Source organism: Ambystoma mexicanum, chromosome 1p, assembly GCF_040938575.1.
Source record: "Ambystoma mexicanum isolate Mex_15411 chromosome 1p, UKY_AmexF1_1, whole genome shotgun sequence".
Taxonomy (NCBI): Eukaryota; Metazoa; Chordata; class Amphibia; order Caudata; family Ambystomatidae; genus Ambystoma; species Ambystoma mexicanum.
Window position 1 is genome coordinate 252,440,713 of NC_090921.1, and position 20,417 is coordinate 252,461,129.

Sequence of the window (20,417 nt, forward strand, 5' to 3'; positions counted from 1 at the left end):
TGTGGGAGGAGTTTGGCCAGCGGATAGGTGCGGAGCGGCAGCGGGCGGAAGAGGAGCGGCTCGCCATGGCCAGGGCGGAGATCTCCATGCATCAGGCATTGAGGCGGGCTGAGTGCCTCGAGGAGGCTCGCAGGGAATTTGGAGAGCACATGGGGTTGTCCCTGCGAGACCTCGGGGCCAGGACTGAGTCCCGCCTCCAGGACATTGACGTGGAGTTCGAGGATGCCCTGGCCAGCATCACCAAGTGAGCCGCAGGACTAGCCCGCTGCCTTTGTATATAGTTTTTTAGTTAGTTAGTGCTAGGTTTCCTTTATTTAATTTTTTTTTTTTTGGACCGCTTGGACAATGGCCACTTCTTTGTACATATTTTTTTAGATAGTTAGTATTAGGTTTAATTTGTGGTGTTGGGCTCATGGACCCTTGAACAATCCTGTAAATATAGTTATTTTTTGTGAGATAAATTTTTTAACTTTCATATTGGTCACACCATGTCGTAATGGTTTATCTTTCATTTCATTCTACATGTGTTTACTTTGGACAAGATCTATTCATTTTTCTATCCTTTGTTTTTTGGTTTCTCATTTTTGTTCCCGGACATGGACCTTTTATTTGCTTTACCAGATAGTTGTCAGAGTTTACTTTATTTTTATTTTTTAATACATTTTGATATTATCTTACACTTGTGTCATTTTTTCTTTGGTTTCTTACATGCCATGATATGGGTTTTGACATTGACTTGCACCCATTGTGTATGTGTGTGTGGCGGACATGTGTTCTTTTGCTTACTTGCCTTTGGGGTTGTGTCATGTGATTGCATTCACTATGTGGGTGCATGCAATCCTTGCCTGGGTGTTTGTGCTGGGTATGCTGGTCATTACTGCCATTATTGTGTATCGTCAGGACCAGGGGACAGGGGGACATGGGTGGGGGCCTGCTGGCAGGTTGCCCACAGTGCTGGGGGTGGGGGTGGTGGGAGACATGGGTTGGCCATGGGTGGGGGCCTGCTGGCAGGTTCCCCACAGTGCTGGGGGTGGGGGTGGTGGTAGACATGGGTTGGCCATGGGTGGGGGCCTGCTGGCAGGTTGCCCACAGTGCTGGGGGTGGGGGTGGTGGGAGACATGGGTTGGCCATGGGTGGGGGCCTGCTGGCAGGTTGCCCACAGTGCTGGGGGTGGGGGTGGTGGGAGACATGGGTTGGCCATGGGTGGGGGCCTGCTGGCAGGTTGCCCACAGTGCTGGGGGTGGGGGTGGTGGGAGACATGGGTTGGCCATGGGTGGGGGCCTGCTGGCAGGTTGCCCACAGTGCTGGGGGTGGGGGTGGTGGTAGACATGGGTTGGCCATGGGTGGGGGCCTGCTGGCAGGTTGCCCACAGTGCTGGGGGTGGGGGTGGTGGGAGACATGGGTTGGCCATGGGTGGGGGCCTGCTGGCAGGTTGCCCACAGTGCTGGGGGTGGGGGTGGTGGGAGACATGGGTTGGCCATGGGTGGGGGCCTGCTGGCAGGTTGCCCACAGTGCTGGGGGTGGGGGTGGTGGGAGACATGGGTTGGCCATGGGTGGGGGCCTGCTGGCAGGTTCCCCACAGTGCTGGGGGTGGGGGTGGTGGTAGACATGGGTTGGCCATGGGTGGGGGCCTGCTGGCAGGTTGCCCACAGTGCTGGGGGTGGGGGTGGTGGGAGACATGAGCAGGTGTGCAGGGTAGTTCCCTGTGGTGTGTGCTGCCTGCAGGGGCCGTGGAGGGTGTACAGGTAATGCCTGGGAGCTCACAGCCAAATCGCGTGTGCAACTTCCCGCTCACCCCTCAAATCCACGTTCCCTGCCATATCGCGTGTGGAACTTCCCGCGCGCCCCAGAAATCCACGTACCCGGCCATTTCGCGTGTGGAACTTCCCGCGCGCCCCAGAAAACCACATACCCGGCCATATCGCGTGTGCAACTTCCCGCGCGCCCCTGAAAACCACGTACCCGGCCATTTCGCGTGTGCAACTTCCCACGCACCCCTCGAATCCACGTTCCCTGCCATATCGCGTGTGGGACTTCCCGCGCGCCCCAGAAATCCACGTACCCGGCCATTTCGCGTGTGCAACTTCCAGCGCACTCCTGCAATCCACGTACCCGGCCATATCGCGTGTGGAACTTCCCGCGCGCCCCTGAAAACCACGTACCCGGCCATTTCGCGTGTGCAACTTCCCGCGCACCCCTCGAATCCACGTTCCCTGCCATATCGCGTGTGGAACTTCCCGCGCGCCCCAGAAATCCACGTTCCCTGCCATATCGCGTGTGGAACTTCCCGCGCGCCCCAGAAAACCACGTACCCGGCCATATCGCGTGTGCAACTTCCCGCGCACCCCTCGAATCCACGTTCCCTGCCATATCGCGTGTGGGACTTCCCGCGCGCCCCAGAAATCCACGTACCCGGCCATTTCGCGTGTGCAACTTCCAGCGCACTCCTGCAATCCACGTACCCGGCCATATCGCGTGTGGAACTTCCCGCGCGCCCCTGAAAACCACGTACCCGGCCATTTCGCGTGTGCAACTTCCCGCGCACCCCTCGAATCCACGTTCCCTGCCATATCGCGTGTGGAACTTCCCGCGCGCCCCTGAAATCCACGTACCCGGCCATTTCGCGTGTGCAACTTCCCGCGCACCCCTCGAATCCACGTTCCCTGCCATATCGCGTGTGGGACTTCCCGCGCGCCCCTGAAATCCACGTACCCGGGCATTTCGCGTGTGCAACTTCCCGCGCACCCCTCGAATCCACGTTCCCTGCCATATCGCGTGTGGGACTTCCCGCGCGCCCCTGAAATCCACGTACCCGGGCATTTCGCGTGTGCTACTTCCCGCGCACCCCTCGAATCCACGTTCCCTGCCATATCGCGTGTGGAACTTCCCGCGCACCCCTGCAATCCACGTACCCGCCCAGCCCATATCGCGTGTGGAACTTAACGCGCACCCCGGTATGCACGCACACGTTTATTTTTTCTCTCTGCGCGTGTCTGTGTTTGTGGGTACCCCTTTGTACGTCATTTGTCCAGGAGGGCAACAGTATTGTACATTGGTCATGTCTGTATATAGGTGCTATTTGTTGGCGCGCCTTTTAGCGCACATTTTTTGCAGGCGCAGACACGCTACCGCCTGCTTTCTTGTGGCGGTCGTGTTTGTGCCTGTTTGTGCCTGTGCGCTGCTTTGAGCGTGCGCTTTTTTGCCCTATTCTATTCCATGAATACGTGTTGTATGCGAGCGTGTGGGCGTTCCGCGCACTTGCCTCCTGAACTTTCCCCGTGCCGCCCACATTCTTCCCCATTCCGAGTGTTGTGCCCCATTTTATTCCCCATTCCGAGTGTCCCGCCCTGTGTTCCGCCTACTTTAGAGCTGTGCGCTGCGCTCGGAGTGATGGCGCAGTGGCCGTGGCGCACGACGTTGGTTGACCTGTGCGCCGGCCTGCGCCGCGCGTTATTTCCGCGCACGTCCTCTGCTTTTCTTGCGCAGGGACTTCCATGAATCGACGTGCGCTGGTTTCCCTGCGCTTTGCGCTGATTTTCGGCGCAGCGCACGCATTGGCCCCTCTGCGCCGGGATTTTCGGCGCACATTTATTCCATGAATCGTGCTAGTTTCCTAGGTCTATCTTCTGCAGATTTTCCTTTACGTTTTGTTGTCCCCCAGCGTTCGGTTTATTGCCCACTTCTTTTTTTGCTTTTGTGTCATTTTTATGCAGATGACATACACATTTTCATCTTTTCTCGTCTTCATCTGACTCTCTTCACTATACGAAACAAGACGACACAAAGCAACACAGGTTCGTTTCCCGGGTCCGTGCTTAGAAACCTCTGGGTATTTAAGCGTGTTCGAAATATGCATCTAAGACAACAACAAAAAACAAATTCTGTAACAGCGCCTCGATGCCCCCAGGCTGTGTGAGCGCTTTAAAAATGCAAATAAATAAATAAATAAAATAAAAAATAAGATACTCTCTCGGGTCTATCGGTATTCTCTTCAAGCTATAAATAGAATGGCAGGTTACCCATAATGCACAGCCCTATTGGGAACATTCACATATATGCAGAAAATAAGTGTCTATGAGACAAATGTAAAGCTTAACTTTAACTATTTGGGCAGAGGCGAGGGACATTCTTTTAAGCAGAATGTTTCCTCAATAGTAAAAAAAGAATCACCATTTAGAGATGACGACATAGTTATCTGCAACGCTTAAGAGCATCATCTCTACACTTGATGTTGTAAGCAGTTTGATTCATCATTAGATATTGCAAACCCTGAATAAAGTATTTTATTTTAGTTTTGATGTATGTTGTAATTTTTCAGTCCATCTATGTAAACTGTTTTGGTTAATGTCTTCGGTATGATGACATTTACGTCAACACATGTATTGAATATCTCATGTTTATTGTCGTCTGATATTTTTATACAAAAGGTGTATCTGAAGTTGACATGAATCGAATGAATGACACAACTCATTATAAAAGGAAACATGTTAATTTTATCAAAAGAGCCATTAAAAATTAGACCTATCTCTCACAACACAGACTTTTATACATGTGATCAGTCTAGGAAAGACCCCACTCACTGAAGAGGCAAGACACCTGTGCTTATTGAAGCTCCCACTCGTGACAACAACGGGACTGATATAACAGCCTTCCTTGGGGACTCTTCGTTGAAAAAGGAAAACTTCCTTCTTCTATTCCGGCACCAGATTGAAGAGCTCGGACACCATTGAGATGGAGTGGAAGGAGCCAATTTCGTCTAGAGGTGAAACCCTGGCAGGCTCGTTAACATCGGCCGGGTTCCCATCACCGGGAACATAATCGTCTAACTCATCCGTTTGAGATGCGGTTGTGTCAGTGCCAGTGTCTGTGCAAATTGGCTCCTCTTTCACAGGGGGCAAGGCCCCAAGCACAGGTTCATGGGTGCCGGGCGTCCTACGGTGCGGTGTTGGCTGACGCCTAAGTGGCTTGGGAGGACTTCTGGCTGGACCAGGTACAGGAGCAGCAGTCAGTCACTGTTGAATCTCTGCCACTTAAGTATGCATGATGGTCAGGATGTCCAGTGACATATCCCTTGGTGTAGGAGAGGGTGCAAATGTTGCAGCCGGTGCAGGAGCCGGGCTCAAACCCTTTGGACAACCAAACAGCTGGTGGGGCTCATGGTACGGTGATCCCTCTTGAGGTATGGACGGGACCGTTGACAGAGGTCACGGAGGCAAAGAGACTCTAGGAGCAGTTGTTGCCATGTGGGTTGAGATGACAGTCACCCACAAACCTTTTGTTGCAGAAGGAAGAGGAGGTTTTCCTGACTATGATGACGGGTTGTTGCTGAGGAGCTCGTCGACAAAGCTATCGTAGATGGGGCAGTGGTCTTAGTCATTGACGAAGAGGCAGTTGATGAAGGGTCTTGGGACGGATTGTGCTTGGATGGGGTCAGTGACTTCCTCGCAGACAGAGGTAACCCACCAGCCGGCAGGTCAACGGAAATGGAGACGGTGAGCAACCCGTTCCAGAATTTGGCCCTGCAGCCATGGCAACTATTGAGGAAACAGATGGGGTGTGGATCTTTGCCTTCTTTTGGATCTCCCCAGAAGAAGCATCCTCAAAGCACCTCTACCTCTTCTTACCTGAGGGAGTACGCTCAGAGGACCTGCTGGCCGTAGATAAGGCATGTCAGAGACCCTTCCCTGCTCGCTCCAAGCCACTAACCTCCGGTGGTGATCCTTCTTGGTCTTCAATGAGAAGGAATGGCAGATGTACTACCTGTCCGGGTTGTGATTCGGGTGAAGACGATAAATGTACTGGAGGTGCCGATCCTCAACAAAAACGTTCTTCTGGTCACAGTTCTCACAGGCCCTGAAGAGAGTTTTCTTTGCCACATCAGACATGGTTGAAGTGAAGCTGTAGGCACAAGCCTGGTCCAGCTGTTGTCACAGATTGAAGATCAGTCGATGAAAAAGACGATCTTTGTTGCCAATGGGTCCACGCTGCCGGTAGTACTGCGTGATGGTAGATGAAGTAGAGATGGAAGAAATCTTTGAAAAATGTTTAAAAAAAGGAAATAAATCCATGGTTTTCGAGGAGTGAAGCATGAGGACTCCCAAAACTAGAAACATGTAGTAAAAATCTGAAGATGGTCACCAGGGTTGGAGCTTACGAGGACAAGTGTTATTGGCCGGGAGCAGTATGAACCAATGGACACTGATAGGCTCTAAAGGAGACAAGCAGTTTGACTGAAGACCGGGAATATTCATGAGCATGTGAATCCGTGCAAGACCCCATGCTGGAGAAGAGAGATGTACTCAGTGACGCAGAGATCAACATACCATGGGACACACATGCACAATTATATGGAATGGCAGACAAATGTTGCTTAAAACTAGCCAAAATATAAAAAGGTGAATACAATGTTAACAGCAGTCAACTAACTTTACTTGGACGGACTGGGAGAAGCGTCTGCGGCAGGTATATATTATAAACACAAACAGGGAGACGTGATAATCATGAGCAGGCCACTCAAACAAAAGCACATGTAGAGACATAATCATGGTAGAGGCAAACTGTTCAGGCACATTATTGTACACATATGTGCAGACATATATTCTCATAGTAGGGTCTCACTGTGTTGAGACACATAACTGCAATGTACAGACACTGTACAGTAAGGCGCGCCTATTGTACAGAGACCATGTGGGGGTAGGTATACCAATAGTGGGGAGAGAGTTACCCCTCATAGAACATGTATATTGGAGAGCTGTCAACGGCAATCAATTGCTTTAGGGGTAAATAGATATGTAGGTGCACCCTACTCGCTCCATCTTTTAGTGTAGCATCCCCATATTAGTTGAATGAGTCCCAAGCCAAATTTGATTCACATGCCAGTAATGCTATACTCACTGATAGAGCAAATCAGACAGCAACCTGCTCCCACCATATAACACTGCTAAATATAACATTATTGTCTTTGTCATCTCTACCAAATATTGCCATTTGCCTGCAATCATAAATGTATTGTAATTTACCACTTACCATGTAAAGTTACCACTGTTAACGTGCAGTTTAATGAACACGTAGGGTTTAGCGAATATGCATGCAATGTAAATATCCATCTAACATGTAATTGCAGAGCCCTAAATGGCAAACAGTTTCACTGGGGATACATATTTGAGTACATACATGCTGCTTCCTCCACCTTCTCAAGACACACCTCCACATTAGTTGCCCAAGTCCAATACCAAATCACATTCTACGATATATCCAACCACACAACCCCACGCATTCCACACATAAAATGGCTAAACAATAATGTTACAGTTTTCGTCATCTATGTCCCAAAATGTCATTTGCCTGCACTTGGGAATGAATATTATTGTCTATAGTAAAGATACACAGTGCAGTGAGACATTACAGCACAGATATGCTTATAGAAAGATATATGCATAGTTGAGCATGCCAATTACATGAACAGACATTCCTATTGTACAGATACACAGTCGGGCACAGGTCGAATAGGGTTTGTAACTGTTTTATTGGACAATGCAGAAACATCAAGAATCAGGACGTGTCCATACCTGAGGCAGAACATTACAGAAAGTCTACAGGAAGGATCACAATGCAGCCGAATCACGCGATAGGGCAGGGGAAAGTGAACATGGGGACGAGGAAAGCAGACACATTAGAGTACAGGAATGCAGGAACACCAATGAGTGAATTAGTTGAGGGACACTGTACATTTATAAGCATGTGAGGGAACACACAAACAAGGGTATCAGCAGAGAGTGAGAGGATGGCGAAGATGGTAAGAACACAGAGGATCAAAGGAAAAGGAAATACTGGAGGATCTGCAAAGAAGCGGTGAGGGAATAAAACCTGAGACTCATACGAGAGTGATGGCACAGGGTAACATCAGGCGAGCAAAGGGGCCGTGGGAAAAGAGGGAACTGAGCAAAATCAAATGGGGTCAGAAAAACACCTCAGGAAGACGAGCGATAGGAGGGATCTTAAAACAAGGAGCCGTGGTGGGTGAAGGGAGAAAGAGCAATCATAGCCTCTCCACAGCGCAAGATGACAAGCACCACTAGAGCACAACCAGAAAATGGGGAGCAGAAACAACCTTAAGGATCATGGGGGCTGGGGGATATAACAGAGACTCACAGGTGACTGGGAACGTTTGCACGCTAGCGGATGATTGGATTGAGGAGATTGAGAAATGCTGATGATCCCCAGAGAGTGAAGGGAGACATTAAAAAAGAAGGAGCATAGAGTGAGTGGACATAGACATAGTTAAAAAACAGCTTAGCTTGTAAGGACAGAGAAACAGTGGTAGAAAAAGATGAACAAACACCAGAGAATTTGCAGGGAGTGAAGGGAGAGAGAAACCCTGAGTATCAACAGAGTAACGTGATGGAAAGCAACTTTTGTCTTTCCACAGAGACAGTGAAACTGCAGAATATCAGCATAGAGTGCTGTTAGAAGAAACACAAAACGGGGGCATAGACAAATGGGATCATCAGCAGAGAGTGGGCGAGGGAGAAGTATTTCAGCAGAGAGGATGGAGAAACATGAAAAACCTCAAACAGTGAAGATACAGAGGCACACAAGAAGATCAACAGAGACTAGTCAAATGGAGAACCACCAGAGGGATACTAGAGTGTGGGGAGGGAGAAACATCGGAGGGTCAATAGAGTAACGAAATGGAGAACAACATGAGTCATAAGAGCAGAGAAACTGCAGAATATCAGGAAAGAGTGGGGGGGCACTAGAGAATGAACAGACACGAACGGAAAGGAGAAACACTGAACAATATTCAGAATCTGCTGGAGTGAGCAAAACCGAAGAATCAGAAGAGAAGAAACAACATTAAAAAAATAAACTGTTCTCCCTGCAGAATTCTCAAACTAAAGATCGTTAGCGACAAAGAGGATGGGCAACCACCAAAGGATTAGCAGATATGACAGACTTAACAACAAAGAAGCAATGATGGATGGGGAAACACCAAAATGTCAGTGGAGAAAATGGGGATGGCCAAACACCAACGGATTAGCAGTGTTAACAAAAGGGAGAAGCAGCAAAGAAACAAAAGACAAAGATGCAGTAACAACAAATGATCAGCAGGGACTGATGGAAGCTGGGATGTTGGAATTAAGAGAGCACAACGAGCAGAGAGCCAGGGATAAACATATGAGCCAAGGAACCAGAAAAATGGGATAGATGGATCTTAGGTAGAGGATTCCAAGGGAGACTGGGAGTAGGAGGTGCCAAGGAAGACTGGAGGAAGGAAGGAAGGAAGGAAGGAAGGAAGGAAGGAAGGAAGGAAGGAAGGAAGGAAGGAAGGAAGGAAGGAAGGAAGGAAGGAAGGAAGGAAGGAAGGAAGGAAGGAAGGAAGGAAGGAAGGAAGGAAGGAAGGAAGGAAGGAAGGAAGGAAGGAAGGAAGGAAGGAAGGAAGGAAGGAAGGAAGGAAGGAAGGAAGGAAGGAAGGAAGGAAGGAAGGAAGGAAGGAAGGAAGGAAGGAAGGAAGGAAGGAACTGGTGTTCTAATTGAAAGGTGGTGAAAGGGACAGCAGAGGATCAAAATGCCATACTAGAATAGAAGATTGTGGATCTGCTGATGTGGGGTCTTGAGGGAGAAAGAGGTAATGTCTTGGAAAACCCCAGATTCAAAGATCAGAGTTAGATCTGCAGAGAGGCTCATCTACATAATCCAAGCTGAATGCTAACTTGAACACATCTTGCATCACAGTTTGGATGATACCACCATGGAGGGCATTTTCCTTGTTTGAACATGCAAACTTGTTAGGGGGTGTGTGTGTGTGTGAGTGTGTGTGTGTGTGTGTGTGCGCGCGCGCTTGCAGGCATGTGTGTGTTTGCCATCACATGCATCATATTTGTGACAAGAGGGCTCACCACTTCATGTGTCCTTTTGTGATGCACCTCTCTGCAGAAGAGAGCAACTCCTATGAAACCTTGAATACATCTCTAGCTAAACATATAATGTTTTCCTGAAAAACTGAGGGGAAATGCATCAAAAGTAAATAAAGATCCTAGAATAAATACACAGGTGATTGGATCTACTCCATTTTATATATATATTTATAATATATTTATATAATTTGTCACATATCTTTAAATTAACAGTATATACAAATAATCGTGCAAAAAGAGAGCGGGTAGATTCAGCGCAATACTTGAAAGAAAGATATAGGGTGCACTTGGTATCCTAATATCTGGGGACACAAACGGGAACGGGAGACAGGAGGAACCCCTACATCTGGTGACAATGAAGAGAGCAGGTACTAGTAGGCAATTAATAACCCGCAAGGACTGGGTATAGAGAGACGTAGGACTTACATTAACATATGCTGAGGGTACAATCCACTGAGACTACGGTCTTGAAAGAACCAGGAGATACTTCAACATCAGCTGAAATCATAGCCTAATAAGAACCAGCAGGCAGAACAACTTCTGTAAGGTGCTTGGTGAGAAACACTAGGTATCTGAACACCTGCCAAGGATGCATGGCAAAACATCCTAGAAGAGCTCCCAAGATGAGAGCTTTACTAGATGTAGAGGATACATCAGCACCTTTTCAGACAATGAATACAAGGAGGTACCATAGCATCTGCAAATCTTGAGCATTTGCTAAAATCTCTGCTGGAACATACCTTAACATGGTGAGAACCGGAATATACCTTAACATCTGCTGGGACAGAACATGGTGAGAACCGGAATATACCTTAACATCTGCTGGGACAGAACATGGTGAGAACCGGAAATATACCTTAACATCTACTGGGACAGAACATGGTGAGAACCGGAATATACCTTAACATCTGCTGGGACAGAACATGGTGAGAACCGGAATATACCTTAACATCTGCTGGGACAGAACATGGTGAGAACCGGAAATATACCTTAACATCTGCTGGGACAGAACATGGTGAGAACCGGAATATACCTTAACATCTGCTGGGACAGAACATGGTGAGAACCGGAATATACCTTAACATCTACTGGGACAGAACATGGTGAGAACCGGAATATACCTTAACATCTGCTGGGACAGAACATGGTGGCCAACATAATTTACCTCGAAGTCTCGTAGGCCCAATTATGATGAGACCCAGAATGTACCTTAAAGGCTGCTGATAATGAGAATGAAGAGAACAAGAGTGGATCTCAACATCAGTTCAGATTCAGCCTATTTAGGGCTAGAGGTTACACCGACATCTGCTGTGACTGACCCTGGAGATTACTAGAATGTACTTCAATTCTTCCATAGATTGAGAATGAGCGAAACCCAGATGTTACCTCAACGACTACAAGTATTAAAGCCTGGCGAGAACTTGAATGGCACTCGACACAGACTGGAACCGGGCATGATGGGTCTTACGAGCAATTGCAGCATGTGCTGAGATTTCGCAAGACTTGCATCATGAGAGATCGCTGCAGCTACCACATCGGCCGAGTGGTAGAACAAATACAATGACACTTAATCTGTAATGCCTTATGCATAAGAAGGTGTGCCATGGATGGCCCAACATCTTTTTAGACTGCATTAAAAATGAGTCAAAGAAAGCCTTGCATCTGCTCACGTGGTGATTAAGAACCAATGAGTCTGGACTATTGCCTTGGTAAGTAGGAGGACGCTTGGCTTCTAAGATGGCTCAGCCGATCACTGCAAGGCTGAATCACTAACCATCAGACTAATGAAACATCTGACTCAGTGGACAGCAGACTCAAGAGGACAGCATATTCACTAATGAAAGTTGAAACTCTTGATTTAGAAAGGAAGCCCCCTTGACTGCAAGGTCAGCCCAATCTTACTGGGAGTCAATTACCCTAATAGCATGCCTTCATTCATCGCCATCAGATAAAAGAGCAACAGACATGATTGTAAGTGTGAGCCGAAGAGAAAAACTGAGGACGGACCCCTCTTAACCATTAGACCGCAAAGCATCTAGAGGACAGGAGCAGTGCATGTTGTTACAGAGAAACGAGAGTTTTTCGATAAATGCAATTCTTGCATCCACGATACCACATAGCATGTAGGGGGCAGGTGTAGTACGTCTGTTCTGTGGCTGGCATGAATAGACACACATTCTGCTAGTGGGAGGAAGCCACACCTCATAGCAGAAAAAAACAGGGTATGGAGAGGCCAGGGATAGCGCATGCTACGTAACACTTGGATGAATACACCTCTCATTTCCGAAATACCACAGAGAATGTAGGGGCCAATAGGAGTGCAGACATTCTATAAGGGGGGAAAATGCACATCTCGCATATAAAATAGCACAGAGCATGTAGGGGGCAATGGCAGTGCGGTTATTCTATGAATGGGACGAATGCACATCTCGTACATGTAATACCGGATATAATAACAAAGAATCTAGGGACAAGGGATAATGCATGCACTCTACGACTGGGTAAAATGCACCTCTCGTGTTCATAATGCTACAGGGCATGTCAGGGAGGGTGATCAAGAAATTGCTTCATCACAGATGCCCAGTCAAAGTCATTACACAAAATAGTCTCGTCCATTGCCAGTGCATTCATTTTTTTCCGGGAACCCCCAATCTGGAGTGAGTGCCCTCTCATAACCATAATGTTGCAAGACATGTAGGAGAAAGGTAAATAGTGTCTCGGTCTACCCCAGGAAGTCAGATCCGCTCTCAAAGCCATGATGCTGCAGAGCAGGCAGGAAGACTATGTGCCTTCACTCTACTGCAGGCACACGGAGCCTAGTCCGGCGTCCCTTATAATCAGGCCAGCCACAAGATCATACCGCGTTCAGAAGGATGGTGGCCGACAAATCTCTCAAGTTGGGGGAATCCTGAATCTGAGACACCACAGAGCAATATAGCACCCCCAGGTACACAGCCCTTTTACCACAATAGAAGGATGGCAACAGTGCCTGCATTCTACCACAGATACACTGGAGACCATGGCGAGTGCCCCTCATATTCGTACCACATGGCGCTCGCAGGCGCCCAGAGCATGGCCTCTCTCAACTAGAGGGATCTCCGAGTCTGGGATGAGTGCATCCTTCATCAAAGCCGTGTTCCCACAGATCACGTAGGAGAGCGGCAACAGTCTATGCATTCTACCGCAGTTAACATGGATCCTGGGAGGAGCACTCGCCTCTCCAGGCCAGAGTTGGTTTACTTCATTCACATCTCTAACCTGAACTGGTCCCCCCCAACGCCTTTAATAGACAAAAGTCATTCTTTAAACATTAAGAAAAACACTGGACACGCAGACAGGCTTTGGCATTTTCAAAAGAAAGGCTTACCACACAGAAAATGTGAACATGTTAAAAACACTAAAAGGTTAACAAAAAAACCAAAAAAAAGTTAGCTCAGCAAAATGTACAGCAATTTAAACAATGTCATGTCTTCCTTCCTCTGGCTATCATGAAAGGCGGTGGAGCGTCCCACAAATGTGGTGTTAGCTCGGCTTAAAGTTCCCGTACTGCTTCCACCAAAACCCAGATCAAATGTGGTGATCCCCTCCAAAGCCCCAAGCCCCATTCCAGCCCCACCCTCATGGCACAGAACAGGGCCCCACAGAATGTAACTTGCTCCCCATGGCGTGAAGGTCCGTTGTGACCGTCTGGATGGCCTTTCAGATCATCAGCAGATGTTGGGGGAGGACTAGTATCAGCATCACTGGGAGCATCCGTCTGGTCTCGCAGCCTGTGAATGCTGCATAATCCCAGAAGTGATCGATGTCGGGAAGTGGATCAAGGGCAAGCAGGCACTAGATGGTTGGACAAGACTCGGGCTCGAAGTCATAGGGACACACCTGGAAACCCTACAAAACAAGTGAAGACTCTCATATACCCAGGGGACCATTGGGTGTACTACACGCTGGACAAGCATTGGGCATAGTGGCACAATGAGAAGCATGGAAAGCCTCTACATACATTACAGTGGATTCTTACAAGGAGCACTAGAGATATGAAAAGCTTGGAAACCATACGTGGTCAAGGGAGGCTACCCTCACATTATGGCTACCAGGAGAACAATCATTGGGCTGAAGGACTCAAGTGGGAGCTAAAGCCCTCCACTTACACAGCTATCCCCTACTGGGGCAAACATTGGACTCGAGGCTATGTATAGAACACAGTGCTTCCTCTCATTTGCTGTGGATTTATCACCAGGTGAACCAGATGTTGGACAAGCATCAGGTTCAGGGCCACGAGGAGGAACGTGGAAGCCTTCCAAATAAAATTCTGGCATTTCCTGGGGTACCACATGTTGGGAAAGCATCAAGCGGTCATGAAGAGAATCCTGAAAACCCAAACAGTTATTACTATACCTTACTGCAGTATTATTATCAGAAGTACTAGAAGTGAAGTAACCGTGAGATGGACCTGGAGACCCTGTCATTGGTAAATGTGGGCTGGATAGCTCAGTGGCAATGCGTTTGTTTTTGAAGAAAGGCAACACATAGCAACACAGGTTGGAATCCAGGTCTCGTGCTTAGAAACTATCCCGGTATTAAGCACGTCATAAAAGAACAATTATAATAATAATGATTCACAAGGTCATCATGTAACCATGAGCAGCTGGGATAATTAGGGGAAGGGGAAGCCGTGGTGATGTCACCGTCCATTTAACTGGTTAACATAAGCCGATGCTTCAGGGTTGGAACCATCAACAGAAACAGGGCTAACCAACTGAAATGCACGGTTTTTTTAAGGCATAGCAGTCTATTCTGTGGGTAGCCAGAGGAGGATGTGGCCTCCAGGTCATTACTCATGACGGAAGTTGAGAAGATGCAGATGACGTTACATATTCAGTCGTGAGCCGAGATGTTCCTGGAAATGAGATCCATGCTCCATAGGCGCTCCTAGTGTCCTTGTGGGCCTTCGATGTCTGGCTGTGTACAGGGATGTTGTGGACCTCTTCCAGAGCTTTGGATATGCTGTAGCACAAGGGCTGTCACCAGGGAAGAGAAGGTAGAGAGGTTACCTGAGATCTGTGTGTGAGTTGGAATGGAAGGGGTGCAGGTTTGGGGGAAGGAGGGTAATGCGAGCTTTGACCAGAATGGTTGCGAGAGGTCTTGGGGTCTTCTCATAGATCGGAACATTTATCCTGCTTACTGTAGTTGTCAAACTGATTCTTCCAGTGCATCATGTAGGCACTCCAGCGGTGGAATTCCAGCTTCCACTGGCGCTCCGCCTCATCAATGTTATCTACAAAGACAGCAAGAGAAAGAAAGGGGTTCAAGAGGAAAAGAGGGAGCATGACGGAATACAATAATAAAGACGGAGAGGCAGGGCCAGGTGGTTGGTGAAATTAACAAAAAGAAGGATGTGGCGTTGAGTGAGCAGCAAATGGTGGGAGAAAGGGGGGTGGCATGTGTGAGTGACCAAGAGAAGGAAGAAAAAGGGGCAAACAGGGATGGGTGGGAGAGGGTAGAGAATTGGAGACAGGAGCGGGATAGCATGTACGGTGGGTAAGCAGAAAGAATGAGAGTGAGACATGATCAGGAGAGTGTCAGATGAACACAGAAAAAACAAACAAAGGAGAAAGTAAGGAAAACATAGGGAGTTCAATGACAGTGAGAAAGGGCAGGAGCAGAGGGGTCATGGAGTGTGAAAGTATCAGGTTGATGAATGGAATGAACAAAAAGGGTGAGGGGAGTATGGCCAGGAAAGGGTGTGAAGCAGGAAAAGAGAAGGAACAAAGAGATGGAGGAAGGAAATGAGAAGTGTATGAGGGCAAGAAAAGGAAGAACAAAAGAGGGGTTAAGAATTGGGGTAAGAGAAAACAGGATGGTACAAAGCGGTGGGCAGGAAGGGAGTATGAGAGTGACAAACGGAACGAGTAAAGAGGTGGAGAGAGGGAGGAAAGTAACCAAAGGAAAGAACAAAGACAAGGTGGCAAGGGGGAAGTGGGAAGTGGGAACAATGAAGGGCGAGGGGAAGGCGTGTGGCAAGACACCACAATAGGCAAGAGGAAAAGGGTGAGTATAAGGGGGTAAGAGATCCAGAAAAGGCATTGAGAGGAGATAAGAGAGAAAGTGATACATGGAGGGGATAAAGGGAGATGTGGGTAGGGAGAGGTGAGGAGATGCGAGTAGGCAATGGAGGAGTATAATGGGGGAACCGGGGACGAAAAGGAGGCAGAAATGTTTGGTAGCATGGAAGGGAAGGAATACACAGGATAAATAGAGGGAAGTGAGTTAGAACATCAGAGGGATAGAGATCCGGAGAAACAGTAACATAAGAAGAGAAAGATGGTGTGAGAGCGGCAGAAAGCAAGAATGAACAGGGAGACCGAGATTGTGAGGATTGCACATAGAAGGAATAATAAGTAGGGCACAGGTAGTAAATATGAGACGTGTAGGGGAGAAAAAGAAAGGGTAACAGAGCGATAGGTTATGTGAGGAGAGTAAGGAGAGTAGGAGGACAACAGAATGATGGATAGTGTGAGGCGAGCAGGAGGTGTGACAGGGTGATGGGCAGTGTGATGAGAGTAGGGAGAGGATGAAGAGGAGGCCAGAACATAGAGGGAGTGAGGTGTTTAGAGTCAAGACAGAGTGATGAATGGTACGAGAAGAATGGGGAGGAGAGAGGGCAAAGGGTTATGTAGAATGTGAGAACAGTAGGAGGGGAAGAGATGGAGTAGATTAGGTAGAGGAGTAGGAGCGTCAACAGAGAAAAGGATAATGTGAGGGATGTACGAGGGGGTGACACAGTGATGGAGGATAGGTGGAGAGGAGGAGGCAGAACAGAGTGATCGGAGATGGGATGAGAGCGAGAGAAGACAGTGATAATGTGAGGACAGTGTGGAGGAGGGTAAGAGGCGGTGACAGAATGATGGAGGATGGGAGGAGAGTAAGGACACAACATAGCAATGTAGGGTTTGAGGAGAGAAGGTAGGAGCAATGCAGGATGTAAGGTGAAGGGAGGCAGATAGAGGATGTGAGAGAGTAGGAGCAGCAACAGAGGCGAAGGATGGGGAGGTGATTGGCAGAAGTAGCATGGGAGAAGGAAAAGTGCAAATGAAAATAACAAGATTGAGAAAATGGCAACACGGAGGTTTGGAAGGTGAGGGTAGGCGGTGGTGAGTGAGGTTTTGAGTTGTGATGTGAGAGAAGGTATAGTGAGAGGGTGAGTCGGAGTTTTGGATGAGATGGGCAGGTAGTTATGAGAGAGATTAGAGTTCCGTTAAGAGCTGTTTTACTTAATATACACAGGCTATATCAATAAACAGCACAATGAAACAAACAAAATTGTGACTTTAGAAAATAATTGTATAAAAATAAACCTGTTTATTAATACATTTTGCAGTACAACCATACAATTGTTCTGATGGAAGAATCAAACAAATACAAACAACAATGAACACTGCAAGTGTAGAAGGTGCATGCAGAACGGCGGGAACGGAACAAAGGCATGATGGTAGAAGAATTACACCTCAAGGCAGGAGCAAATTGACTAGCATGGAAGGATGTACAGGAAGGAGAGTGGCATAATGTCTAGGGTGAGAGACATAGAAGAAGGGTTTAGAGCATGTGGCAAGAGCAAGGGGCATACAGGCTATGATGGAATCATACACAAAAGGGAAAGCCACACAGCCTAGTATGGAGGGACACAAAAATGGGATGGCCTGAAGCCTAGGAGGGAGGACACAAATGGAAGTACTAGGCAGAAGGGACATAGAAAAAGGAGAAATAAAAACAAAGTAGGATGGAATTACATCAAGCTTCCCTCCACTGTCTCCTCACTCTTCTTCTCTCATTCCTGACTGTCTGCTATTCAGGCATGGTGCACTGCTAACAATCTCTGCCTTAATGCCAGTAAGACTGAGATCCTTCTCATTGGGACCCAAGCTCCCTCCTACTCTCTGGCCACCCTCCATGGGCCCCCTCCACTCACCCTTCTGTGAGGCAAAAAACATTGGTGTCATCTTCGACTCCTCTCTCTCTCCTCACATCACAGACCTTGCCAAGAAGGCACACTTTCAACTGCACCTCCTCAAAGGCATTCTCCCTTTCCTCACCTTCCCCTAGAAACTCAATGTCTCCAGAGTTTTGGTCCTCTCCAGGCTGGACTACTGCAATGGCCTCTTCCTCAATCTGCCTAATTCCTCCCTTGACTCAACTACTTCAGAATAAGACTGCAAGACTTATCCTTGGCCTCAAACCCAGGGAGCGCATCTCTCCAGCCATAAAATCTCTCTACTGGCTCCCACGTTGCTGCAAGGATCAAATTCAAGACCCTCTGCTTCATCCACAAGGCTTTCTGGGGTGCAGGACCCTGCTACATCCAACCCCCTCTCCCTAAATACCTTCCTGCTAGAGCCCTTCGTCTTCTAGCTCCAACTCTCTGCAGATCAGACGCTTTTTCCAAGAAGAGAGTGGGGGTTAGATCGCCTCCGCAGGTGCCTCTTTCTGGAATGGCCTCCCTGCCCCCCTCAGACTTGAGTCAGATGTACTCAAGTTCCAGAAGCTTCTTAAGACGCTCCTTTTCTCTTTCTCATTCCCTCTCCCTCTCCCTTGCTAATGTCTCCTTCTGCCTTTTGACTGGCTGGGTGGTTCCTTCTGATTCATACAAGGCACCAGGCCTCAACCAGTCTACCCCTGCACTTGGTCTCTCCTGACCCTCCCACCCCCTAACCTGAACTTGCCCATCCAGGCTCTCTCCCACTGCACTAGCCTGTCAGGGCCTGCACCCCTTTGAACCCTTTCAGCTGCCTTCCTCACACTTAGCACGTGGACCTTATTTCCCTTGCACTCTCTGCATTCCCCTTGCACTTGTTTGTCTACCTTGCCTCCCCTTCGCACTTGCCTAACCCATGGACCCTTCTCCGCCCTGGCCGGCACTCCTCCCGCCACGCGCCACCCCTTCCTTTCTCCCCCGCACCTCCTGTTACCACAGTTGCACGATCTGAATGACACAAGGCCTAATAGGACGGTTTTTTGTGTTTCTTCATCCCCCCCCACCCCCTTTCTTTGTCTTGTTGCGCCTTGAAACACCTTTTGCTGTATAGGTGCATTATAAATACACAATAAATAAAAATATATATCATGCGGAAAGGCACACAGCCTAGGTTGAGGGTTATTCTATGGTGGGGAAGGGAAGGGGCATACAGAAAGGTGGGAATATTGCCTAAGAAGAAAGGACATACAAAAAGGTGAAAGGCATACAGCTTGAAATAAAGAAGCAAACAGTGGGGGGAGCATGCCACCTCGGTTGGAGGGATACGACGAAGGGCTGACATACAGAGGGCCAAACAGGGAGGGGAGGAGCCTCCAGCCAGGGAACTGGAGAACACCACAGACAGGGAGGGAGAACCTGTCAAGAGGAACAGGAAGCAGTGAAACAGCACAGTCTGTGATGGAGGGAACTGCATGATGGAGGGGTGAAATGCAGCACAGCCTAGATACAAAAGGCATAAAAAACATGCTGTACACATGGTGGTGATGAGGGGGCAAGGTTAGTGATTGAAAAAGAAAGAATAGCCAGAGAGTAGCTGGTAATGGAAAATGGATTGAGCGCAAGATGAGGGAGAGCCAAATGATAAGGATGGGTGGTAACCCAGCATCTAGGTAGGGATGGGATGTTCAGAGACAGAAAACAGAAGCATGGGAGGAGAGGGCTCACCACGGCCTGGCTGCCAATGAAGGCTTCAGCCCTTACAACCCTCTGTGCCTGTCCACACTTTGAGTCCTTCTTCACTGGCCTTCAAGATACTGCAAATTAATACTATTCAGCTATTGCCGGTCATGTGATTTAAACAAGGATGCGGAGCTGACAGCAAGACAGGCCTGAGCAACTCTATAACACTAACCTGGCTGAAACCCTGCAACACTGGTTCTTTTAATTAAACAATTATGCTATTCTGATGAAAATTAAAATGTAAATGTTCTATGTTTAGCTCCGACGGCGATTGTCATGGGGAGACATGGGAGAGGAACAACCTGCCCATATGTACGGCTTTTATTTGTTTTATCTCTCGCCACCAGTCTGAAGTAAAATAATCAGAAGACACTACATGCATCACAACTCCGACCCACCAAAATCTAAAAGGAAACAGACACGTACAGAATCACACATGCACGTTCATCACACCTGCAAGAGGCAGAGGACCACAACCATTAAGAGGAGCTGCCATTCATCACACCATCCAACACATTAGAGCCAGTCACTGGCAAGAGGAACAGCCACTGGCAATAGGAACAGCCACTTGCAAGAGGAACAGCCACTGGCAAGAGGAACAGCCACTCGCAAGAGGAACAGCCACTGGCTAGGTTATCTCACTGTCCACTGCACCACCCAACAGTCCGGCCATTAGCTACAGGCAGAAACACTGACTAGACCAGTCATTTTATTATCACACTATGCAATAATCAAGCCAACACTTAGAGAAAGAATTACAAACTAGATCAACTATCTTCGTGCCAATCACA

The 20,417-nt window shown here is 48.1% G+C and overlaps 1 protein-coding gene across 2 annotated transcripts in view; it reads right to left on the reverse strand.

Moving 5' to 3' along the window:
• Nucleotides 1-7,506: 7,506 nt before the first annotated feature.
• The window catches only part of ACHE (acetylcholinesterase (Yt blood group)), a 329,114-nt gene continuing 316,203 nt past the window's right edge, over nt 7,507-20,417 (reverse strand). For both annotated transcript variants that reach the window (XM_069646530.1, XM_069646522.1), the window contains exon 4: nt 7,507-15,192. In XM_069646530.1, the coding sequence (XP_069502631.1) occupies nt 15,071-15,192 (122 nt within the window). In that variant the 3' untranslated portion in view covers nt 7,507-15,070. The remainder of the gene's footprint in view (nt 15,193-20,417) is intronic.